This window comes from Felis catus, chromosome A3 (assembly GCF_018350175.1).
Source record: "Felis catus isolate Fca126 chromosome A3, F.catus_Fca126_mat1.0, whole genome shotgun sequence".
NCBI lineage: Eukaryota > Metazoa > Chordata > Mammalia > Carnivora > Felidae > Felis > Felis catus.
Genome location: NC_058370.1, coordinates 87811815 through 87833191, shown reverse-complemented (window position 1 = coordinate 87833191; position 21377 = coordinate 87811815). Strand labels below are relative to the sequence as shown.

General features: G+C 39.0%; 1 protein-coding gene across 4 annotated transcripts in view; it reads left to right on the top strand.

The window, feature by feature from the left end:
* PAIP2B (poly(A) binding protein interacting protein 2B) overlaps window positions 1-21377 on the top strand; it is a 33748-nt gene that overhangs the window by 7123 nt on the left and 5248 nt on the right. For 3 of the 4 annotated variants that reach the window (XM_045054358.1, XM_006930173.5, XM_003984106.6), the window contains 2 exons: window positions 18437-18585; window positions 20543-20719. In XM_045054358.1, the coding sequence (XP_044910293.1) occupies window positions 18448-18585; window positions 20543-20719 (315 nt within the window). In that variant the 5' untranslated portion in view covers window positions 18437-18447. Of the gene's footprint in view, window positions 1-18436; window positions 18586-20048; window positions 20116-20542; window positions 20720-21377 lie in introns of those variants that run through there. The other variant, XM_006930172.5, reaches the window with a different exon arrangement.

Here is a 21377-nt window from a genome sequence, read left to right as displayed (position 1 = left end):
GATCTCGCGGTCCGTGAGTTCGAGCCCCGCGTCAGGCTCTGGGCTGATGGCTTGGAGCCTGGAGCCTGTTTCCGATTCTGTGTCTCCCTCTCTCTCTGCCCCTCCCCCGTTCATGCTCTGTCTCTCTCTGTCCCAAAAATAAATAAACGTTGAAATTTTAATTCATCTGTCAAATTCTGATTATGTAATTAACTCCAAGTTATTGTTAAAATTAAGGAAGTGGCAATAATGTTTCTGATAGTGTACTGAATTTGCAGTCAGAAGATCTGGGTTTGAAATTTGTCTCTGCCAGGTTTCTATTTGAATGACCTTGAGCACAACTGCCTAACCATCTGTTGCCTCCTTTTCTGTTTTGATAGAATGAAAATACGTAGGGTTAGTGTAAGAATTAAATGATGCACATAAGCATACTTTAGAAACTCTGAAGCACTGTACAAATATAAGACAGACTAACAAAGTATCCAGCTTAATTTGAATTAACATTTTTTTAGTTTTTAATTTTATATTACAGAAATAGTACATTAATTCTGAAAAATTAGAAAGCATTGATGGGCAAAAATGGAGAAGGGGGAAGCTATAGAGCACTCATACTAAGATCCACCATACTGGGGCACCTGGGTGGCTCAGTCAGTTAAGCGTCTGACTTTGGCTTAGGACATGATCTTGAGGTCTGTGAGTTCAAGCCCCATGTTGGGCTCTCTGCTGACAGCTCAGAGCTTGGAGCCTGTTTCAGATTCTGTGTCTCCCTCTCTCTCTGACCCTCGCCTGTTCATGCTCTGTCTCTGTCTCAAAAATAAATAAACGTTAAAAGAAATTTTAAGAACATCCACCATACTAAGGCAATGGTTCACATTTTGATGGGTATATTTTATACCTTTTGTGCACATTCATCATTTTTTTATAGAAATGTGTGTTGGGGCGCCTGGGTGGCGCAGTCGGTTAAGCGTCCGACTTCAGCCAGGTCACGATCTTGCGGTTGGTGAGTTCGAGCCCCGCGTCAGGCTCTGGGCTGATGGCTCAGAGCCTGGAGCCTGTTTCCGATTCTGTGTCTCCCTCTCTCTCTGTCCCTCCTCCGTTCATGCTCTGTCTCTCTCTGTCCCAAAAAATAAATAAAAGTTGAAAAAAAAATTTTTTTTTAAAAAATAAAAAAAAGAAATGTGTGTTTTAGTCATTTTATTTTTATGAGATGAATCCCTAAGAGTACAATTGCTTGATTCACAGAATTGTTACATCTTTTGCTACATAATGCTATATATAATGAGAACTAGAAAAGGGGCTAACTTCTCAGTCTGGTAAATGTGTGACTTTGTAATCATCTAATATCTTGAACCATTTCATAAACTTCCTCAAAGGTACATTCAGAAATGAATTTGGGGTGTGTGTGTGTGTGTGTGTGTGTGTGTGTGGTTATGCTTGGCATTATTGTTTGTAATAGCATAATAGAAATGACTCCATAATAGAAATAGGGAACTAGTTAAGTAACTCTGGTACATGCAAACCCTGGAATATTATACAGTCATAGAAAAGTATGGGGAAGACTATGTACTGATGGAAAAGAGCTCTAAGATATATTGTGATTTTTAAAAAAGGGGCACAGCATGCAACCATGTATTTAGAATGCTGTTTTTTGTGCTGAGAGAGAAAGAAGGGTAGAGTAAGAATATGCATTCATATTTGCTTATAATTGCAAAAAGAAATCTGAAACGATATATAAGATACCAATGGAAGAAATACAAATGGAAATGAGATTTTGGCATATGCCTTTATGTATATTTAAAACATTTTTTTGAATCGTGTTTGTGTTACCTTTTCAAAAAAATGAGTAGAGGGACACTTGGGTGGCTCAGTCAGTTAAGCATCCAACTTCAGCTCAGGTCATGATCTCATGGTTCATGGGTTCAAGTCCCACATCAGGCCCTGCGCTGACAGCTCAGACCCTGGAGCTTGCTTCGGATTCTGTGTCTCCTTCTCTCTGCCGTTCCCTACTCACGCTCTGTCTCTCAAAAATAAACATTAAAAAAATTGAGTAGAATGAGTGAATGAAATGGAGTTATGAGAAAGAAGAGTCTGAGGATATCAGGTGAATACATAGCAACAGTAGCAAAGATTGGAAGAGTGGCCCCAAGAACGGTTTGGCAGGGTTGTTTTTTCTCCTTTTACTCAATTTTGTCTATTTAAAAAATACATGGAGCACAATAAAACAACTGAAATCAACGTTTCCAGGTGGTCACCCCATGGCTTAAGTAGCTGCTTTCTTTTTCATGTTCACTTGTAGTGTTTTTTATGCATACATATGATTTTCAATTGTAATCATACTTTTCTTATTTTTTAGCTTACCTAATTATGTTTTTTCTGTGTTGCTACTAGAGAACCTTCAAAAATAATGAAGGTAGGGGCAGCTTTGTCCAGTGCACATCCCAGAAGTGGGCTGCTAAACCTCACGGGGCAGGAATTCAAGCCCCGTAGTCTACATGTGACACACATACATGAGGAAAAATAAGAAAGAGATTTAAATATTTATAAACAAAAACATTCCTCCCTAATATAAAAGAAGCCGCACTCTTTTTTATAATAATTAGGAAACAAAATATGAAGAAAAATGGTCTGTAATTTTGCTACCCAAATGTTTTTATGCATTGCATAGAAACATTGTTTACGGTAGAATCGTGTGTGTGTGTGTGTGTGTGTGTGTGTGTGTGTGTGTGTGTGTGTGTATTTCTGACAACTATAGGGATGCTCATGTAGTTTTTTTCCTTTGCTTGTTAATATGAAAAAATACATTTTTATATTTCTTAATTTTAGACTATCCTTGCATTTCTGGACTGAACCCTATTTGATCAGGGTTTGGTTTTGCTTTGTTTTGTTTTTTAATTACTTGCTTGATTTTATTTACTCATGTTTTATTTAAAAGTGTATGGTTATAGCATGGAAAAATCGATCTGTGGTTTTTCTTTTGTGCTATTTTTGTTCTGTTTAATATGTTGAGCTACCTGTAAACTAATCATTAGAAGGCTTTCTTCATTTGTGCTCTGAAACAGTTCCATGGAAATTATCTGCTTTTTGAAAGTAGATGCTTTGTGAACTACAGACTGGTCTTGCCCCCTTCTGTAAAATGCAATATTAGGGGAAGTGAAGTTTTAACATAGTGATTTTAGTATAAACAGGAACAGAACAGTATGTAATTGCTTTTGTTTGATAGTGGTGTTCTTGGTGTCTTTTTATTACCACAGCTAATACTGAAATATTACACTCACCATCTGAGGGTTTACAGGGACCTTTGTTTTAGTATCGAGCAGATGTGACTGTTTAGTTCTGCAGCCTTGCAGATATACAAAATGTGCCTCCCAGGGCTCTGCTTTATGCTCACTGAAAGCAATAAGTAATGCAGTGAAACTTTGCCTCGCTAGAATCTTTTAATGAATGGGGAGTTCTGGTTTAATTGTGTTAACTTGGAAGTATAAAGATGAAAAATCCTAAACTTTAATTCCCTGTTGAATACAGTTCTAAGATGTAGCAAATAATTCCACTTCTCTTCTCTAGTAAGCTTGATATATTCAGACCTAGATGATGTTTTATTACATAATTCTTGAAGTGTCTGAGGCTTACATTATGAAAATTCTTTTTTGGAACTTTAGATCTAAGAAGATGTAAAAGTGGCATTGTGTGAAATCAAGCTGGATGGGAACTGATGCTTATTAAGTATACATTTTCAACTAAATCTCAGATTGCAGTGTGCTTTTTTATTTAGCTCCCAAAAATAAAATACATTGGGTTGAGGGTAGGAGTTGTGAGGAGATTATGTCTTTTAATTGGATGTCTTCATTTCATATCAAGATAGAATATTTAGTACCCCTGGCTTTGGACCAACAGAGGAATCACATTTTTTTTTTTTTTTTTTTTTTTTTTTACTTGCTGTACCGGCAGTGGTTCTCACAACTTGAGCCTGCTTCAGAATTACCTGGAGGGCTTATTTCAACACAGATCACTGGGTCCCATCCAGGGTTTCTGATTCAGCAGGTCTGAGGTGGGGCCTGAGAATTTGCATTTCTAGCAAGTTCCCAAGTATTACTGACGCTGTTGGGCCTGGGACTAAATTTTGGGAACCACTGCTGTATGCTAACTAAATACTAGAATTCTAGCTCTAGAAGAAAGCTGAATTTGGTTTGGGAGTATGAGAAGTACATAGGTTATGGAGCAAATCCTGAAAGATTCACCCCTCTTGCTGCCAGCATAGTGTTGAATTCAGGTAATCGGCCATACACAGGGACATAAAATAATTCTTGTTTCATGATTGAAGCCCTAGACAAATATCAAATGAGAGATGTTTTATTTGCAAAGCTTAGAGAATAAGGGATTCTGGTCAAATAGGATTTAGTGATTAACCCCATGAGAATAAGAATTATTTATGTGTCATTTTTGTGTCCCTCATCATTTACTATTTAGCCTTACTTGTTAATTTTTTTTAACTGGGACAGAACTTTGATTGCTTATTGAAAGTTTTTGTGTGTTTTTAAAGATGTTAGCTATGTTTATTCTTACTATTACTATACTATTACTATATTACTATTTTTTAAAGATAGTAAAAGAGAATAAGAGAATTTTTTCCCCAAAAAAGAAATTATTGGAATGAGTTGTTATCTTATTGGAATGTTGGAGAATATAGCCTGCTGCATAAAACATCAAGCATGCCGTGGATTTTCAGTTGTTTTCGTTGTCATTATGTTGTTTGATGTAATATTACTAATTTTTGTAATCCCCCTAAGGAAAAATGAAAGTCAAAATCATAGACCTGGAGCGACAGCTGGACAGAGAAGACAGCTATGAAGGAATAGGTAGATACACACACACACACACACACACACACACACACATACACACATACATGTATAAATACATATTCATACACACATATATTTTTTAAATTATTTTTTTTCAGCAAAGACAAATGTACCTGTGCTGAACTTAGGCATCACTGAATCTTTGAGTTGAAGAGAAAGAAACTCTGGAAGCCACACCTTTTCACAGAGTTTTGCTTCAGCAGGCTTTTCTCGCTTGTCTACTACCTAATTTCTGTTGTTCCACTGCTAACAGCCTCAGTTTGCAAGTTGACCAGCTGGTCCAGCATTGACTATGGAGGAATAACTGGTATTACAAACAGTGGGTTCGGCAGACTCCCTTTTTGGAAACATTTCTGTTTTGTTCCCCTTACTCCCTCAGAAAAGAAGTGGGGTGAGGAAAAGAAAGGTAGACCTAGATCCTATAGACTAGACCAGTGGTTCTGAAGCTGGTCAGAGACACCAGAGACATCAGAGACCACCCACAAGCTTTCTAAAATTCAGTATAAATGTGGCTCACCCCTAGACCTTCTCCTGCGATGGAGCCTGAGGGACTACATTTTTAATAATTTCCTGAAGTGATTTTTTTTGTCGCCAGCTGAACTCTATGCCTCTGACCAGAACAGTGTTGGTCTCCAGTAAATTTCCATCTGACTGTGGTGAAATAAGAAAAATTAGGACCACATAGTGTTTGTCATAAAGTTAAATTTATTCAATTTAAAGAATTGTCTTTTGCATTGAATTAAGGCCTTCCTGTGTTCTTTGGTGTTGAAAATATCCTTTTATAAAATGATGCTAAGGATATTTTTACCATCCTTAGTTAAAAAAAAATTGCAATTCTATGTCATCTTCAAAATATTTTTTAAAATTTACTGGCCTATGAGATCCTGAAGACTAAGCACCTCTGATCTAATCATTCTTGGAAATTGTTTTTAAGATACTTTGGAATACAAATCCATAGAGGATCAAAAACTTTTGGCTAGATGAGTTTCAGAATTCAGAATTTTTCAAATTTTAGAGAGATGCTTTCTCTGTGTGTTACGTAATGCCCCAGTGATCTATTGCAGCACCCTTAGTCACACACATTAGTATTTCTGAGCAAAACAGGAGTATTCACACTAAGTGGGATAAATGTAGGCTATGTATAGCTTCACATCAGTTCAAGTCTTAATGTCATCTGAGTTTTGACATAAAGCGTATGGAAAATTTTTAGCTTCTAGAACTTTTTGGATTTTGGAATTGTGCATAAGGAATTATATACATGTTTGGGAGTCTGCTTTCTCATCCTAAAAGGGCTGGCAAGCTTCAGATTAAGTGGAGCTTTGTATGTTTATGGTAGAGAACATAATTTATTATGCCAGCATTACTTTGTTCATATTTTCCTTCCAAAGACCTAGTCCTTTTGTTAAATAGCATTTTTCTTCAGCCTGGTTTCCCTACTCCCATTAGCAATATTTGAGGAAAATCAGAGTTTAATATCATAAGCATTCTGGAGCTAAAGTGGGAAGTGCAAGAGTATTAAGGAAGTAGCTAAGAGCGTGAACCTTGGGAATAGGAAGACCTGAACTTAAGCCCCGATTCTGGCCCTGACTATATTATCCCTTAGGCAAGGTGTTTAATTTCTGAATGGTGGGGAATTTATCTGAAAAGCAGGGATAATATCAGCACCTATCTCATAGGATTGTTGTGAACATTAAAGAGAGAACATTAGTGAAGTACTTAGAACAGCTGTTATTTTATTCTTGTCTTTTCCCCTTGTATTTGGATGGATTACTTGTTTCCTCCTTGTAACTTGATTGTCCTGTGGTGCCCTTTTATTCCCTTAGACGTCTGGGAAAACTTGTTCAAGTACTTTCCCAATTCACGACTAATTTCTACTCTGCCTTTACAATATAGATGTCAAATTCTGTCTCTTCAGTGGTTTCCACACCAAAAAATCCATCAGCTCCTATGCTTTTTTTAAATGTTTATTTATTTTTGAGAGAGGGGGAGAGAGAGAGCCAGGGAGGGGCAGAGAGAGAGAGGGAAACATGAATCTGAAGCAGGCTTCAAGAACTGTCCTTCTACCGCAAATTAATTTTCAAGGAGCTTCTCTACCCAAAATGGTACCTTTCCTGAAAAGACTTCTAGTGAATACAGTTGTCTCAACCTCATTATGTATGTATTTAGAGTGGTTGTCTCCTTTCTTCCCACTCTGTTGTAGCAGACAATTTTTTTTTCCAAAAATATATCAGATAAAATGAGCATGTGGTCCCTTTTGGTGATATTTGTTGAGAATCCATGGTATGAATTTCTTCCAATTTAGATAATTGCATGATGGCAAGCTTTTATGCCTAGCCTACAGCTCTTGAGAAGACTATTATAACCACCTGCTGTTATTAAATGCTAAAATAGTAAACAAGAGCATATAAAAGTATTTCCTAGAATAGAAGTAGGGATTTTTTCCCCCTCAAGAGTAATTTAACCTGTCAAAAACAGATTCCTGAGTAATGTTGTCACTGGCTGTGGGGAATATCTGTTAATACTCAATGAAGAATGCTAACCACAGATCATAGCCCCTAAGCACATGGGTCTCCTTCCTAGGAAATGAGATTTAGAATACAGCATTTTGAAAATGACAGTCAATAAATTATTTATTGAGGACCTGATGGGCACACAGAGGCATGCTAGAAGCTGTAAAGACTTGATTCTTGCCCTCAAAAATGTCTAAGGGTATAAATAGACTGTTCCCCAAACAAATGAATAATGCTTACGTGAGTATATGTATAATCAAATGTAAAATGGGGGTGGAAATAGGGGAGACTTTAGGCAGAGATTATATTCAGGTTTCTACAGTGGCATTTCTGATACTATGCACAGATTGTATTCAGGTTTCCATACTGGTATTTTGATATTACTGTGCATTTAAAAGACAAGTTAAAGCATCATCAGATTAGTCTAAGACATTTAGAGGCCTTTATAATAGCGTATATCTATCCAGAGCTGGCTGGATATGGAGAATTCAGCGTCCCTATAATGACCACCATTTGATGTTATCCTGGGAGGACAATTGATGGCCTTTACCTGGGGAAGTGGAACTTGAAGGCAGACCTCTGGGGTTCAGAGAACTTACCACTGACTGTAGGCAAGTCTGTTGATTCTACCTTAGAAGTGACTTTAAATGCTTTATGGAGTGCATTTTATGTCTGTTCTAGACATTTCCAATTGGATAATATCACAGGCATCCTTGAGGTATTATTTCAAAAAATGTGTGGGTTGTTAATAGGTGTTAGATTAAAATTGTAATAAATTAATAATAAAGGCAATTATTTAATTAAGGAAATGTTTGGTAGTAAAGTTAAATAGGATTTCTCAGAGCAATGAATTTACTTGGCTGTATTTTTGGTTGGTTTGTTTGTTTGTTTTTTGCAAACAGCATTCACCAGTTTGGGAACTGCTGATGTAGGAATTAGGGTAATTAGGATTTGGATTATTCCACATAGAATTTGCCACTTTATTGGAGGAATTGTTCTTAGTCTTTAGTCTTTCTATACTCGGAATCACCTATGGGAGTTGACAAACAAAAATACAAATGTCGGGCGTTGGTTTGAGGCTAACAAATTATAATATCTAAAAGGTATGATGTGGAAAAGCTTCCCAGTGATTCTAATGTACTCTAGAGATTGTGAACTACTGATTAAGAATATGCCTTCTGGACACTTGCTAACTGCATTCTTAATCCTATTTGAGTATGCTAATAAGCTTTTGAAAGCAGCTCATCAGCTTCTAATTGCAGGTAAGTTCACTTCTCTGTGTGCTTAACAAGCACATTGACATTCTATTTGCAAGCCCTTTTCTTGCATCAAAGGAAAAATAACTAATGGAGCATTTGTGTATTGAGGTCAATATAGGAAAGCTTAGCAAGGTGATTACTTATTTATTTTTTGTTAAAGTCCATGTAGCTTCTCCAAGAACAAATGAAATGGAAATAGAGGGGACAAGATCATTCTAATTAGAGGTTGACTTGGAACCTGTTTTTTAATCTCCATGTACATATTCTACATGTTTTCCCCACCTCATTCCCCAAAAAAGCTGAACTATTCATCCTGCCTTCTTTCCACCTTTATCTTTAACCAAATGATGGAGAAAACCTGATGGGTTTATTTACTTATTAAAAGAAGGGGCTCTTGGGTGATTCAGTCGGTTAAGTGTTTGACTTCAGTGGGCTCAGGTCATGATCTCGCAGTTTGTGAGTTGGAGCTCCACATCTGGCTGTCTGCTGTCAGCACAGAGACTGACTTGGATCCTCTGTCCCCCTTTTTCTCTGCCCTTCACCCACTCATGCACACACACTCTCTCTCTCTCTCTCTCTCTGAAATAAACAAACATTTAAAAAGAAGACTGTAGAACAAGGCAACAAATTATTTTAGCGTAAAGTATAACATGGTATACAAAAATATGTTCTACATGAATTTAAAATGCTTTATGAAATATTTCTTTTATTGCTTATGTAGATTTAAGATAAAACACACGCACAACACACACACACCACCTGCAAAAAATTTAGAAGGCGTTTGGTAGTTTATCCAGCAGCTGTCCAGGTAGGCAGACTTGTATTTAGGGGGATTTAGGGGAACAAATTTTGCCACCCCAAGATATGCCTCTATGGAATATTGATTGTTTCAAACTGTTTTATTTTTTAAGAAACTGCAGACCCAGAAGAAGCTCTAAAAACTAAGTGGAGACATTTACTTGTATAAGGGAAATCTCCATTTGTAAGAATGTCTCCCTCAGTACCAGGAGAAAGGGAACCACTGTAGGCATGGGCTTAAATCTTAAGGCAGACTTCAATCTGTGTAACAACCTTACCTGTGTTTACTGAGCTTTTCTTGTAACCTTCCATAACTGACTTTCCACTCTCAATATTTCTTTTGTCTTTAGCTGGAGGTGGTATTTAAGGTGATGGCTTTAGCCATTTCAGTGAGTTACTGAATTTTCCTGGGTCTTTCCCATGTCTACAAGAGGTATACGTGTTAAACTTTCAATTTTCTCCTACAAATCTGTCTCGTGTCAATTTGATTCTTAGACCAGCTATAAGAATCTTGAAAAGTAGAGAAAACTTTTTTCCTCAGCAACAAGTACATAAGCATCCCTGCCACCAAGGGAAGTAAAATATCCTGCAACGTAGTAAGGATGTTTCATGTGGCCTTGTGATGGATAAAATCTCTCTCCTGTTGCTCTTTTTTCCTCAGTTCTGACTATATGTTCATCATGCAGCTATCTGTTACTAATTAAGAATCCCTGGCATTTAGATTTTGAATTAGGGAATGTATTAGCTATTCAAAGTATCCCTTCCTGCCTTCCCATGGCCTACACTATCAGTCATTTCTTCTTTCTCCTCTTTTGTAGCCTCTTCTTCATTAGACCATTTCTATGAACATTTAAACAAGCTCTAGACTCTCCGGTCATTAAAAAGTTTCCAGGGACCTCTCACGTCTCTAGTTTCTGTCCATTCCTGTCCCTTTCCTTGGCAGCTAGACTCCTTGAAGGAGTTATCTTATACTTCTTGTCATGTGCAACTCACATCCCCTCCATTTGACTTTCCTCCTCATTTTTGTTCATGGAAACTGCTCTCAGTAAGGTCATCAGAGACCTCCATGGTCCTGAGTTCTGTGGATACTCCTCAGCCTTTCTCTTGACCTTTTAGCAGACTTCAACACACTCACCTTACTGGATTTCTTAGTTTTCTATGACGGCTGTAACAGATTTCCACAAACAGGTAGCTTAAACCAACATAAATTTATTCTCTTGCAGTCCTGAAGGCCAGAAGTAAAAACTCAAGATGTCATCCAAACTGCACTCCCTCTGGAGGCTTTAGGAGAGAGGGAGTCTGTTCTTTGCCTCTTCAGCTTCTAGTGGCTACTGACATTCCTTGACTTGTGGCACATCACTCTAGTCTCTGCCTCCGTGGTCACATCTGCAAAGATTTAGTCACATCTGCAAAGACCCTTATTCCAAATAAAGTAACTTCCTGGGTTCTAGGGATTAGGATGTGGACATATTTTGGGGGGAGGGGGCTACCATTCAACTCACTATACAGAGTTCTATCTTCCCTTGATTTGTGTGATGCCGTACTTTTCTGCTTTCCTTCTAAACTCTATGGCTTCTTCTCAGTCTCTTTTTCTGTATTTTCCTCCTCCTCTACCCGACTTTTAAAAATGTTCACATGCATCAGGTTGGGTCTTGGATCCTCTTCTAATCTCACTTTGCCCTCTCTTTCTAGGTAATATCTTCTAGTCCCGTGACTTCTATTACAATTTATATAAACGACCACTCCATATTTCTTTATTTAGTCAGAACTTTCCTATTCTTGATGAATATAGACAACCTACTTAACATAGTCATTTGACTGTTTCAGAGGCATTACAAACTTAATGTGTTCAAAATAGATCTCCTCACCCCATTTACCCCCACTCCTCATCACCACCCAAGAAAAGTTTGCGCTTCCCACAGAATTACTTAGTTCAGTGAATAACATTACCATCCACCCAGTTGCTTGCGCCAAAGTTATCCTTGATATTAACTTCACTCTATTTCCCCACGTCCATCACCAAAACAACCTAAAATAGTTTCAGAATCTGCCTACTTTCTTCTTACTGCCATTATCTTAGTCTTAAGCAGCCACCATTTTTCCATCTGGATTAGTGCATTAGCTTCCTCACTGGTCTCCTATTATCCACTCTCAGTCTCTCCAATCCATTTTCCATATGGCAGCCTGACTGATTTCAAAATATAAATTGAATCCTATTGTGATGCTGCCGGGAACCCTTTTTGAAGGCTTTCATTGCTTTTAGGATAAAATTTTAAATCTTCCGTGTAGCTTTTAATGTCCTGCACGATCTGACCCCATCTGTCTCTGCTACTTCATCTGTCTTCCTTGCCATTTTCCCACTGGTTCTCCTTTGACCCGCCAACTGTATGCATCCCTACTGTAGTTCCTGAGAGTTCCTTCCTGCCTCTGAATCTTTGCACATGTGTTTTCCTCTTTGGAAAGGAAGAAATTTTCCTTGGTCCAAGGTTCTTATAGCTGGATTAAGAAATAAATTCATGTGAGACAGATTAATAGGAGAAATCAAATGTAGTTTCATGTGTATGGGAATCCACACAAACATGAAATTCCAAAGACAGGTGACTTGAAGCTTACATGACATTCTGAGTTAAGGAATTAGGATGGAGTCTGAGGATGTGAAGGGGAGGAAGACCTTTAGCAGGAAGGAGGGATTATTTGGAAAACAAAGGTTACCTTGTTACCTTAAATTTCTTAGGTAAAGAGGAATCTTTGTTAGGAACTCTCTTCCTGGTACAGGCTCTCCTTTCCAATGTAAATTTAGGCACTTGAGGGGGAGTTAAAGAGCTTTTCCTGAATCTGGTGGGTTTTAGGTGCTTTAATCTCAAAATAATATTTATGCCAAAGTGGCCTATCTTGGGGCTCTTACCTTTGGCCCATACCCTCTACTCACTATTGCTAGCTAACTTATATTTTTCAGGTATCAAAGAAAGTGTTTCTTGCTCAGGGAAACTTTTCATAACCACCACCCACTCCTGGATTTGATTAGGTCCCCCTGTTGTTTCTGATATTCCCCTTCACCTCACCTTTTGTAACATGGATCATAATTATTCTTAATTATTTGCTTGCCTCTCTCCTGTCATAATGTGAATATCACCAGGGTGAAAACCATATACCCTCTCAAAGCACCAGTAAAGTACAGTGTCTAAGGTAAATAGGCACTCAAAAATTAATGAGTGAGTGCATCTAATGACCTGAGTTGCTAAGACATAACTGAGAATGGACCAAAGCTGAATCTAGTGTCACATATTTGAAATAAAATAAGAATTTAAACTAATATCCACAATATTTAATTTAAAAAATGGTATTAACCAGACTGAAGGAAGTTCACAAAACTCTAGGAAACAGAATAGTAGAGACTAGTTTTTATAGCAACTGCTCAATAGACTTTTTCTAGATAATTCAGTCGAAAGTCCCAAGTATTTTTCACTGTCAAGCTATTATCATGGGCACAATGCAGGTTTATAGCTTCTGAAAAATCTCAGGTTCAAAAAATAGCTAGTATTTGGTATGAGCACATTGGATCTGAAAGTTGTGAGTGTTCAAAGTGTTGAACTGATGAAGCACGTGTTGTAGAAATGTCCTACGTACATTAAAAGTCCTGAAGTTCTTTATGGCTGGGAACTAAGGTCCCTATCTCAAGCCATATATTTTAGACATGAACCCTTGACCATGGCAAAGTGCTAAAGTGAATGCTTAGCAGACCTTAGCACCCCTATTTTGACTGTGTGGTGCTATGTGCTTTCCCATCTTCAGCCCAAATGACAACTCTTATTTTCTATTTTCAGCATGTTTGTCATGTGTTTAAGAGGGAAACTGAGGTGGAGGGGGAATAAGTGTCAAATAGTTCTCAGATTTCATAGTGCAGTATAGATCCAGGCCAGACATAAACTCTTTTTTCTGCTATTGGGTCTAAATCTTGAAGAATTTCTCAAGCAGTGACCTACTTCAAACTGCACATTTGTCTGCTGATTAAATAAGAGGAATAATGTGGCAACTGATGATTTGTGTGGTGGAGCTAGTCGTCATTGTTTATCAAATACCTACATTATCTATCGCCACATGATAACTTACCACAAAGCTTAGCAGGTTAAAACAACAAACATTTATTATCTCACAGTTTCTGTGGGCCAAGAATCTGGGGGCAACTTAGTTAGGTGGGCCTCTAACTCAGAGTGTCTCATGAAGTTACAGTCAAGTAGTCAGCTAGGATGGCTGTCTCATCTGAAGGCTTAACTGGGGGAAGATGAACTAAGCTTACTCACACGGTGTTGACAGGATTCAATTCCTTTGTCACATAGGCCTCTCCATAACATAGCTGACAATATGGCAGCCATTCTGATTTGTGATCCTACTTTTATAGCCAGGCATTTCCCCTGATTCTGGAAGTTTTGGAGGTATTTTCTTTGTCCCCACTACACTAGGATGTCACATGATGTGCCTTGATGTGGGTGAGGATCAAGTGAAATAATGGATATAAAAGGTCAAAATAGGATGGTTAGAAAAACACTGTGCACTTAGAGGGCAAGCATAGTGGATGGTGAGCTAGAGAGGAGCTGGGAACAGAAGGAGAATGTTACATGAAACTCTGGAAGCAGGAAAATCAAGGAAGTTATGGGCAATGGTCCTGTCTTACCTGGTGTCTTCCCCAAGTTGGAAGGTATCCCCAAGTGCCTTACCTAGGAGTTACCAGTGTCCAGCAAAAGCTCCCCATTCCCCCCTCACTACTAAAGTCTAGGGGCACATTAGGCACTAAGGCACTAGGGTCCACAAACCAGTGTTCTTGAGCTAAGCTGGCAAATCAGCTTGCTTAACCTTTGAATCTGGTACTTTCTTTGGTCTTAAATATAGCACTATCTAGATTTTTTTTTTTTTAGAGTGAAGTTGGACAGATTATGCACCTGAAGTCAGAGTATAGATATGAAAGTACTTAATAAAGTGTTAAACATTATACAAATTAAGTTGTTGCATTCCTTCTACTTAGAGAAACCTAAACTCTCCAATTGTGTGGAAAACACAGATAGAATGGTATAAAATGCAAATAAACACTCTATATAGCTTACTGAGAATCATTTTCCTAATATTAACAGTCCCATATCTCCATGTTTTCAGCTTCTCTAAAGTATTTGCATTAAATTGGGTGACATTCCCCATGTTGGGATTATGGTATGTTTCCATTCCCTTTCTCATGAGCGGGGGCATCCTGCAGTTTGCTCTCTGTATTCCACCGTGCTCTTGAGTCAGACAGGTTATTCTATTCTTTGTTTCTCTGCCTTCTTTTTTTCCTTATGGTCATGTGCACTTAGGATTTATTTTTTTAGGGAAAGGCAGATATTTTAGAAAACTGAATACTGGTTCTGTCTGAGTGATTTCCGTACTGATGGGGAGAAATCACTGTGCTGCTTATAACCCACTGCGAAATGAGCCTTTGGAAATATAATACTGTTTAACCTGCTACCGAGCAAGGGTCAGCTTCTTTAAGGGTCTCTGTGCTTGGGAATACCCTACTTACTTATGCAGTTGCCCAGGCATTTAGAGCAGACTTGCCTCTATCATTGTTATGCTGCAAATGGTGGTGGTCAAAATAAAGAATTGGTTTCCTTCCTTCATTATAGAATTATTATTATAGAGCAGTGTTTGGAATAATCATTGATTTCTTTTGTCTTTATTTAAAATATGTTAAACCAATGTATTTCATATGAGGCACCCTATTTATTTAAAATTTTTTTTAATGTTTATTTATTTTTGAGACAGAGAGAGACAGAGCATGAACGGGGGAGGGCCAGAGAGAGAGGGAGACACAGAATCTGAAGCAGGCTCCAGGCTCCAAGCTGCCAGCACAGAGCCTGACGCGGGGCTCGAACTGACGGACCGTGAGATCATGACCTGAGCCGAATTCGGACGCTTAACCGACTGAGCCACCCAGGCGCCCCGAGGCACCCTATTTAAACCAACAGTAGGGCGCTTGGGTGGCTTAGTCGGTTAAGCGTCTGACTTCAGCTCAGGTCAAGATCTCATGGTTCGTGGGTTTAAGCAAGGCATCAGGCTCTGTGCAGACAGCTCAGCCTGGAGCCTGCTTCCTATTCAGTGTCTCCCTCGCTCTGGGCCCCTCCACCACTTGTGCTCCCTCTCTGTCTCTCAAATAAACAAACAAACAAAAAAAATTTTTTAAACCAACAGTGAATTAAACGGGTTCTGTCATAAATGAAATTCTTTTTGAGATATCAGTGAGTTGGTTTTTCATCTCTTCTTTACTCTTCACAATTCTACCTTGTCTTTTAAAAAGATTAGATTTTCTAATGTTCATAACAGGTTAGAAAGTTGCAAGAACTTTAAAGGGGAGTAAGCAATAATTTTTTAGTGCACCCAGACATAGAGAAAGACTTTTTTCATGAATCTTGCCAAGATGGAAATGAATGAAGAAAGAAGTTGTTAAATAAAACTCAAAGATGCCCCAAGGAGGATGGAGGTGGGGATGGAGTGGAGATTGAGATTGTGAGCCTCCCTCTTGCTTATTGCAAATTGAAACTCTAATTAGAGGAAAATTATGCCTATGAAACAATACGGTTAAGTAGTATTAACACTCGTTAGGTGCAGGAGCTTAGAGGAAGGAAGCAGGGAGTAAAGACTGCAGTGCTTTTGGAAGAATGGTTAAGATTTAAATAAAGAACAGGAAAAAGACACATTCCGGATGAGAGCAAACACATCAGTGTGGATTTGGAAGCCAAGTATAAGCACCTAAAAAAGATACGTATGTACTTTAAAAAGCCATAGACAGGCAGACATACAAGATGTAGACAAAAATTAAGGCCAGCAAAAACTGCCACCAAAAAAATTAAGCAAGTAAAACTAATATAGTATTTTTAATTTATAAATTCTTTTATGAAAAATAAAAATCTTGACAAATGTAATACAAGTTCTTACAACAAATAAAAGGTATATATCCTGATAGAAAAATGGTCAAAATACTTTAGTAGAAAAATGACAAAACAAGAAATAAAAATGGCCAGTAAGTATATCTCAAAATATTCAACCTCAGCAAAAATCAAAGAAATGTAAACATAAACAATAAATGGCAAGTTTTCTCTTATGAGACTGACAGCGGTTTGAAAAATAATAATACCTGGGGCATTGGGGTGGCTCAGGCTAAGCGTCCAACTCTTGATTTCAGCTAGGGTTATGATCTCATGTTTCATGAGATTGAGTCTCACATCAGGCTCCACGCTAACAGCTCAAAGCCTGCTTAGGATTCTCTGTCACCTCTCTCCTGCCCCCCACCCATGCTCTGTCTCTCACAAAATAAGTAAATAAACATTTAAAAAATAATAACAATACACACGAATGCAGAGGAATAGGTACTTACTACTGGTGGGAATTTAAATTCTTATGGCAATGTGGCAATGAATTGAGGGCCTTAGAAAAAACATAGTTTCCATTGGTGCCTGGGGGGCTCAGTCTGTTAAGCATCCAACTTCAGTTTAGGTCATGATCTCGCAGTTCAGGGGTTTGAGCCCCACATTGGGCTCTGTGCTGACAGCTCAGAGCCTGGAGCCTGCTTCAGATTCTGTGTCTCCCTGTCTCTCTGCCCCTCCCCTGCTCACGCTCTGTCTCTCTCTCTCAAAAATAAATAAACATTTTTTAAAAACCACATAGTTTCCAATATAGCAGTTTCTAGGAGTTATCTTAAGGAAGTCATTGAAAAAGATGAACACAAGATGTTCATCTAACCTTTATAACATGGAAACATTGTAAATATCCCAAAAGGCAGTATGGTGATATTAACATAAAAATGAGAAAATGCAAATGATAGAGCATCATGCTGTTACTCTAAGGATGGATGCTTGGGGAAAGTGTGTGCGTATATGTGCCTGCATACACTTAGGGGACATCAGAGAGGTTATAGGCACTACATCATTAATAGTCTTTAACTCTGGATAGTTGGACAACTGGTAACCTTAATTATCTCTTTTTTGTTTATCAAGACAGCGAATATGTGTTACCTTTTGAAATATGATTTATAGGGGCGCCTGGGTGGCTCAGTCGGTTGGGCGTCCGACTTTGGCTCAGGTCATGATCTTGCGGTCCGTGAGTTCGAGCCCTGCGTCGGGCTCTGTGCTGACAGCTCAGAGCCTGGAGCCTGTTTCAAATTCTGTGTCTCCCTCTCTGACCTTCCCCCATTCATGCTCTGTCTCAAAAATGAATAAATGTTAAAAAAAAATTTTTTTTAAAGAAATATGATTTATAGAAAAACAGCTTGAGAATCAGAATAAGGGGCAGTTGCTTACAATGTTCATTAAGAATGCATTTTTTTGAGGCACTGGGTGGTTCAGTTGATAGAGCATGCAACTCTTGATCATGAGTTCAAGCCCCATGTTGGGCATGTGGTCTGCTTAAAATAAAATAAAATAATCAAAAAAATGCATTTTCTCTACCTACTTAAACATTAACGAAACTGTGTGACCTTAATTAGGTTCTAGAACCTGCAAAAAAGTTGGCTTGGAAAGATTCCCCCTCCCTCACTTGCCTAGAAAGGCTAACTAAGCCTAGACATTTTTTCTTTGAACTCTTTTTTTAAAATGTTCATTTATTTATTTTGAGAGAGAAAGAGAGAGAGAGAGGGAGAGAGAGAGAGAAGAGGGGGCAGAGGGGGAGAAAGAGAATCCCAAGCAGGCTCCACACTCAGCGCAGAGCCTGACGTGGGGCTCAATCTCATGACTGTGAGATCATGACCTGAGCCAAAATCAAGAGTTGGACGCTTAACTGACTGAGCCACCCAGTTGCACCTCTTTTAACTCTTTAAGAATTCTACATCTGCATAGTTGATAATTGCAGAATATGGTTAATTTTATAACAGTTACAGGCTAATGGTTTCTGTTCATCTATAGTTAGTAACTTTGACTTAGAACTTCAGAAGCTTCTGGAAGAATCTGGATGTTGTAGATTTTCATTTCCTTGATCCTTGTATCATTTTGTCCTTCTTTTTGCTCCTGTTTAGATTCTATCATAATGAATGGATCCAGTGTAGCCAATACATCACCTAATGTAAAATCCAAAGAGGACCAAGGATTAAATGGGCACGATGAGAAGGAAAACCCATTTGCAGAGTACATGTGGATGGAGAATGAAGAAGATTTCAACAGACAGGTAAAGAAAGAAGTGGAACGGCTTTAATATCTTGCCATCCATCTGTAACGAAAGAAATGGATTTGTCGGCTTTAGAATAATTTAAAAATGCATGGAGGCCTGGTGTGGGCTGACCAAGGAGCCTCTTCAGCTGGTAAGACACCAGAGTAACAGTACTTTGGAGGAAGATCCTGATTCTTTTCTCTCACTTTGATTGCAAGAGGCTCTCGTGCCATGGCGATCTGGTATAGACTTCTGCGAAACAACAGCTGTGTGCAGACAGGCCAGCCTGGCATGCCCCCCCTGCCCCCATGGGAATTCAGGGACTGGCAGAATGTGTGTCTGAGATGGAGAAGTGTGCTAGGTAGGAAAAGGCTAGACTGTTTGAACAAAGGTTCAGCAGTAGCCTGTTGTCTTGTATCTCTGTGATGTTGATAGCCCAAGGAAGGCATTCCAGGTAGACAGTGATTCTGTGACCACATGGTTCTTCCGTGGTGTTTCTCTGCCATAGCAGGGCATTTATCAGCTGAGTAACTGAAGGATAACTGAAAGTCTAGCCACTGGGAAATGGGGAGAGCTAAAGGCCGAGGAAGAGATCTCCTTTTAGCCAAGTGATGCCTAAGTGTTCACACCCCTTCTGGGGGCTGTTACATGATGAATAGTAATGTGGCCACCGCCAGCATGGGAGACGGGACGTGATTTTAACTGAAAAGCCTGGTGCTCTGGAAAGAAGGAAACAAGTTTATCTGGGCAACCAACAGTTTCCACCCCAGTCAGCTCACTGTGTCATGATTTGTGTGAACAGCACATAGACCATGCTGCCCGTCACATCCCTGTGCCCAGGTAACTGTTTTTGTGGCTGCGCCAGTGAGTAAGGGTAGATTTAATAGGGAGGAGCACACTGTGATGCTCCTGTGTAGAGGCAGGGCAGATCTTGAGCAGTCGTGTTAAATCTTATGGCTTGGAAATATGTTGTGCTTGTTGTTACTTTAAGTACTTCAGACTATCTAATTTACTTGAGATCAAAGTGTGGCTAATTGTAATGCCACTATTTTTACATCTTGTGCTACTGGTGACTTTTGAATTCATGAATTACTGTATGAGCTAGTCTGGGTGATTGTTTTTGCTTGACTTTCCCTCTGGTGGTGGTGCTAGTGAACTGTGAATCTGTCACCACGTAGGGTAGCCCACGGGAAAGGGATAGCCAAATGTGAAGCCCAGGACCTGTTAAAATCACACTTAATCTGCAGAGTGAACCATACTCTTTACTATGAGTTAACAATGCCTGCAAAGAAGGTGTAAAATATCCTAGATGTATATTGCTTTAGATTAAGACAATCTTTAAGAAATACAGAGTTGTTTAAATATTCATATTTTTCCTTGCTTTGGAAGGCTACCTACATCGATGACATCATTTTCTATTGGTTTGCCAAAAAGTGTTCTTTATATCTTTCTAAGGTTCTGAAAGTATTTTTCTCCTTTAGGGGCCTCATTACCAGAAAAGTGGGCCAGAAGCTGGGAGTTGGTTTTGATTTAATCTCCACTATCCAGGTAGTGGTCTAGTTCTGTAATTCCTGTACCTTTTTCATACTTATAAAATGGGGAATTTAAGAAGAATTGCTTCTTAACAAGGTTGAGAAAAGAATCTCACACTTTAAAATGATTTTCTGTAAGCGCCCTCTGAATGAAAAGTATTTTTGTCACATATTTGAGATGTTAGAAGAGGTACGAAGACCTTGACTTTCTGCTATTCTGAATAACTGTTTCCTTAGTCTTATTGTTGATGGAATGTGGTTGAAAAAAACCAAAAATTATATTTTCTCTGGCCAGTCATTTGAAGCATCTTAATTCTTAGTAGACCTCATACAAGATCATTCTTAATAGCAGAATAAGGACCTCTGAAAGAAAGAGGCAGAAAACTGGAAGGGGCAAGTCCCACCAGGACGGTAAGTCTGAGCTCATCACCTTTGCTTGCTAGGTGGAGGAGGAGCTGCAGGAGCAAGACTTCTTAGACCGCTGTTTCCAGGAGATGCTGGATGAAGAAGACCAAGACTGGTTTATCCCCTCACGAGACCTGCCTCCGGCTATGGGACAGTTGCAGCAGCAGTTAAATGGACTGTCAGTCAGCGATGGCCATGATTCCGAAGACATTTTGGTAAGAGCCATATGCAGATGCACACGAGACATAGTGAAAAGAATATGGGATTTGGAGTCACAGACTTCCCTTGGGGCCCTATACCCTTGGGCCCATCTCTGGAGCCTCTGAGCCCCCGTTTCTTCACTCATCCCACGGACACGCATAAGAGGGTGCGACGAAGATGCGTTGTGCCGCATAAAGTGCCGTGAAAACACGATTGTCGCAGCAGCGCCAGCTTTTATTTTCCCCAGTGGGCTTTTCAAAGTAAAATTGGGATTAAGGGTAAGAATTGGAACACAGAGGAGGTTTGGTTTCAAATTAGCATTTGCTCTTGTTGTTCTTTCCTTTTACTGTTCCTCAAATCTGTATTTATAGTTTCGAACGATGCGGTTATAAAAATTGCCTGTTCGTTTCGGAAGGAACATGACTCCTAAGAGGCCATTTCCCACTTAAAATTAGAAGACTGGATAAACCAATTTCCTGCCTTTCATGTTTACTTAAAGTCAGAATTCTGTGAGTGGCTTAGTTCTCCCAGAACTCATGTTCCAAATGACTGTGCCCCGCGGTTTGCCCAGGTCCCAGGTTTTGGACTTTCACAAGAGAGTGGATCACCAAAGAGAAAACAGTGAGGGGGAAAATAAAGGGATTGTGGTAACCAGACTGGTTTGGCGGAATA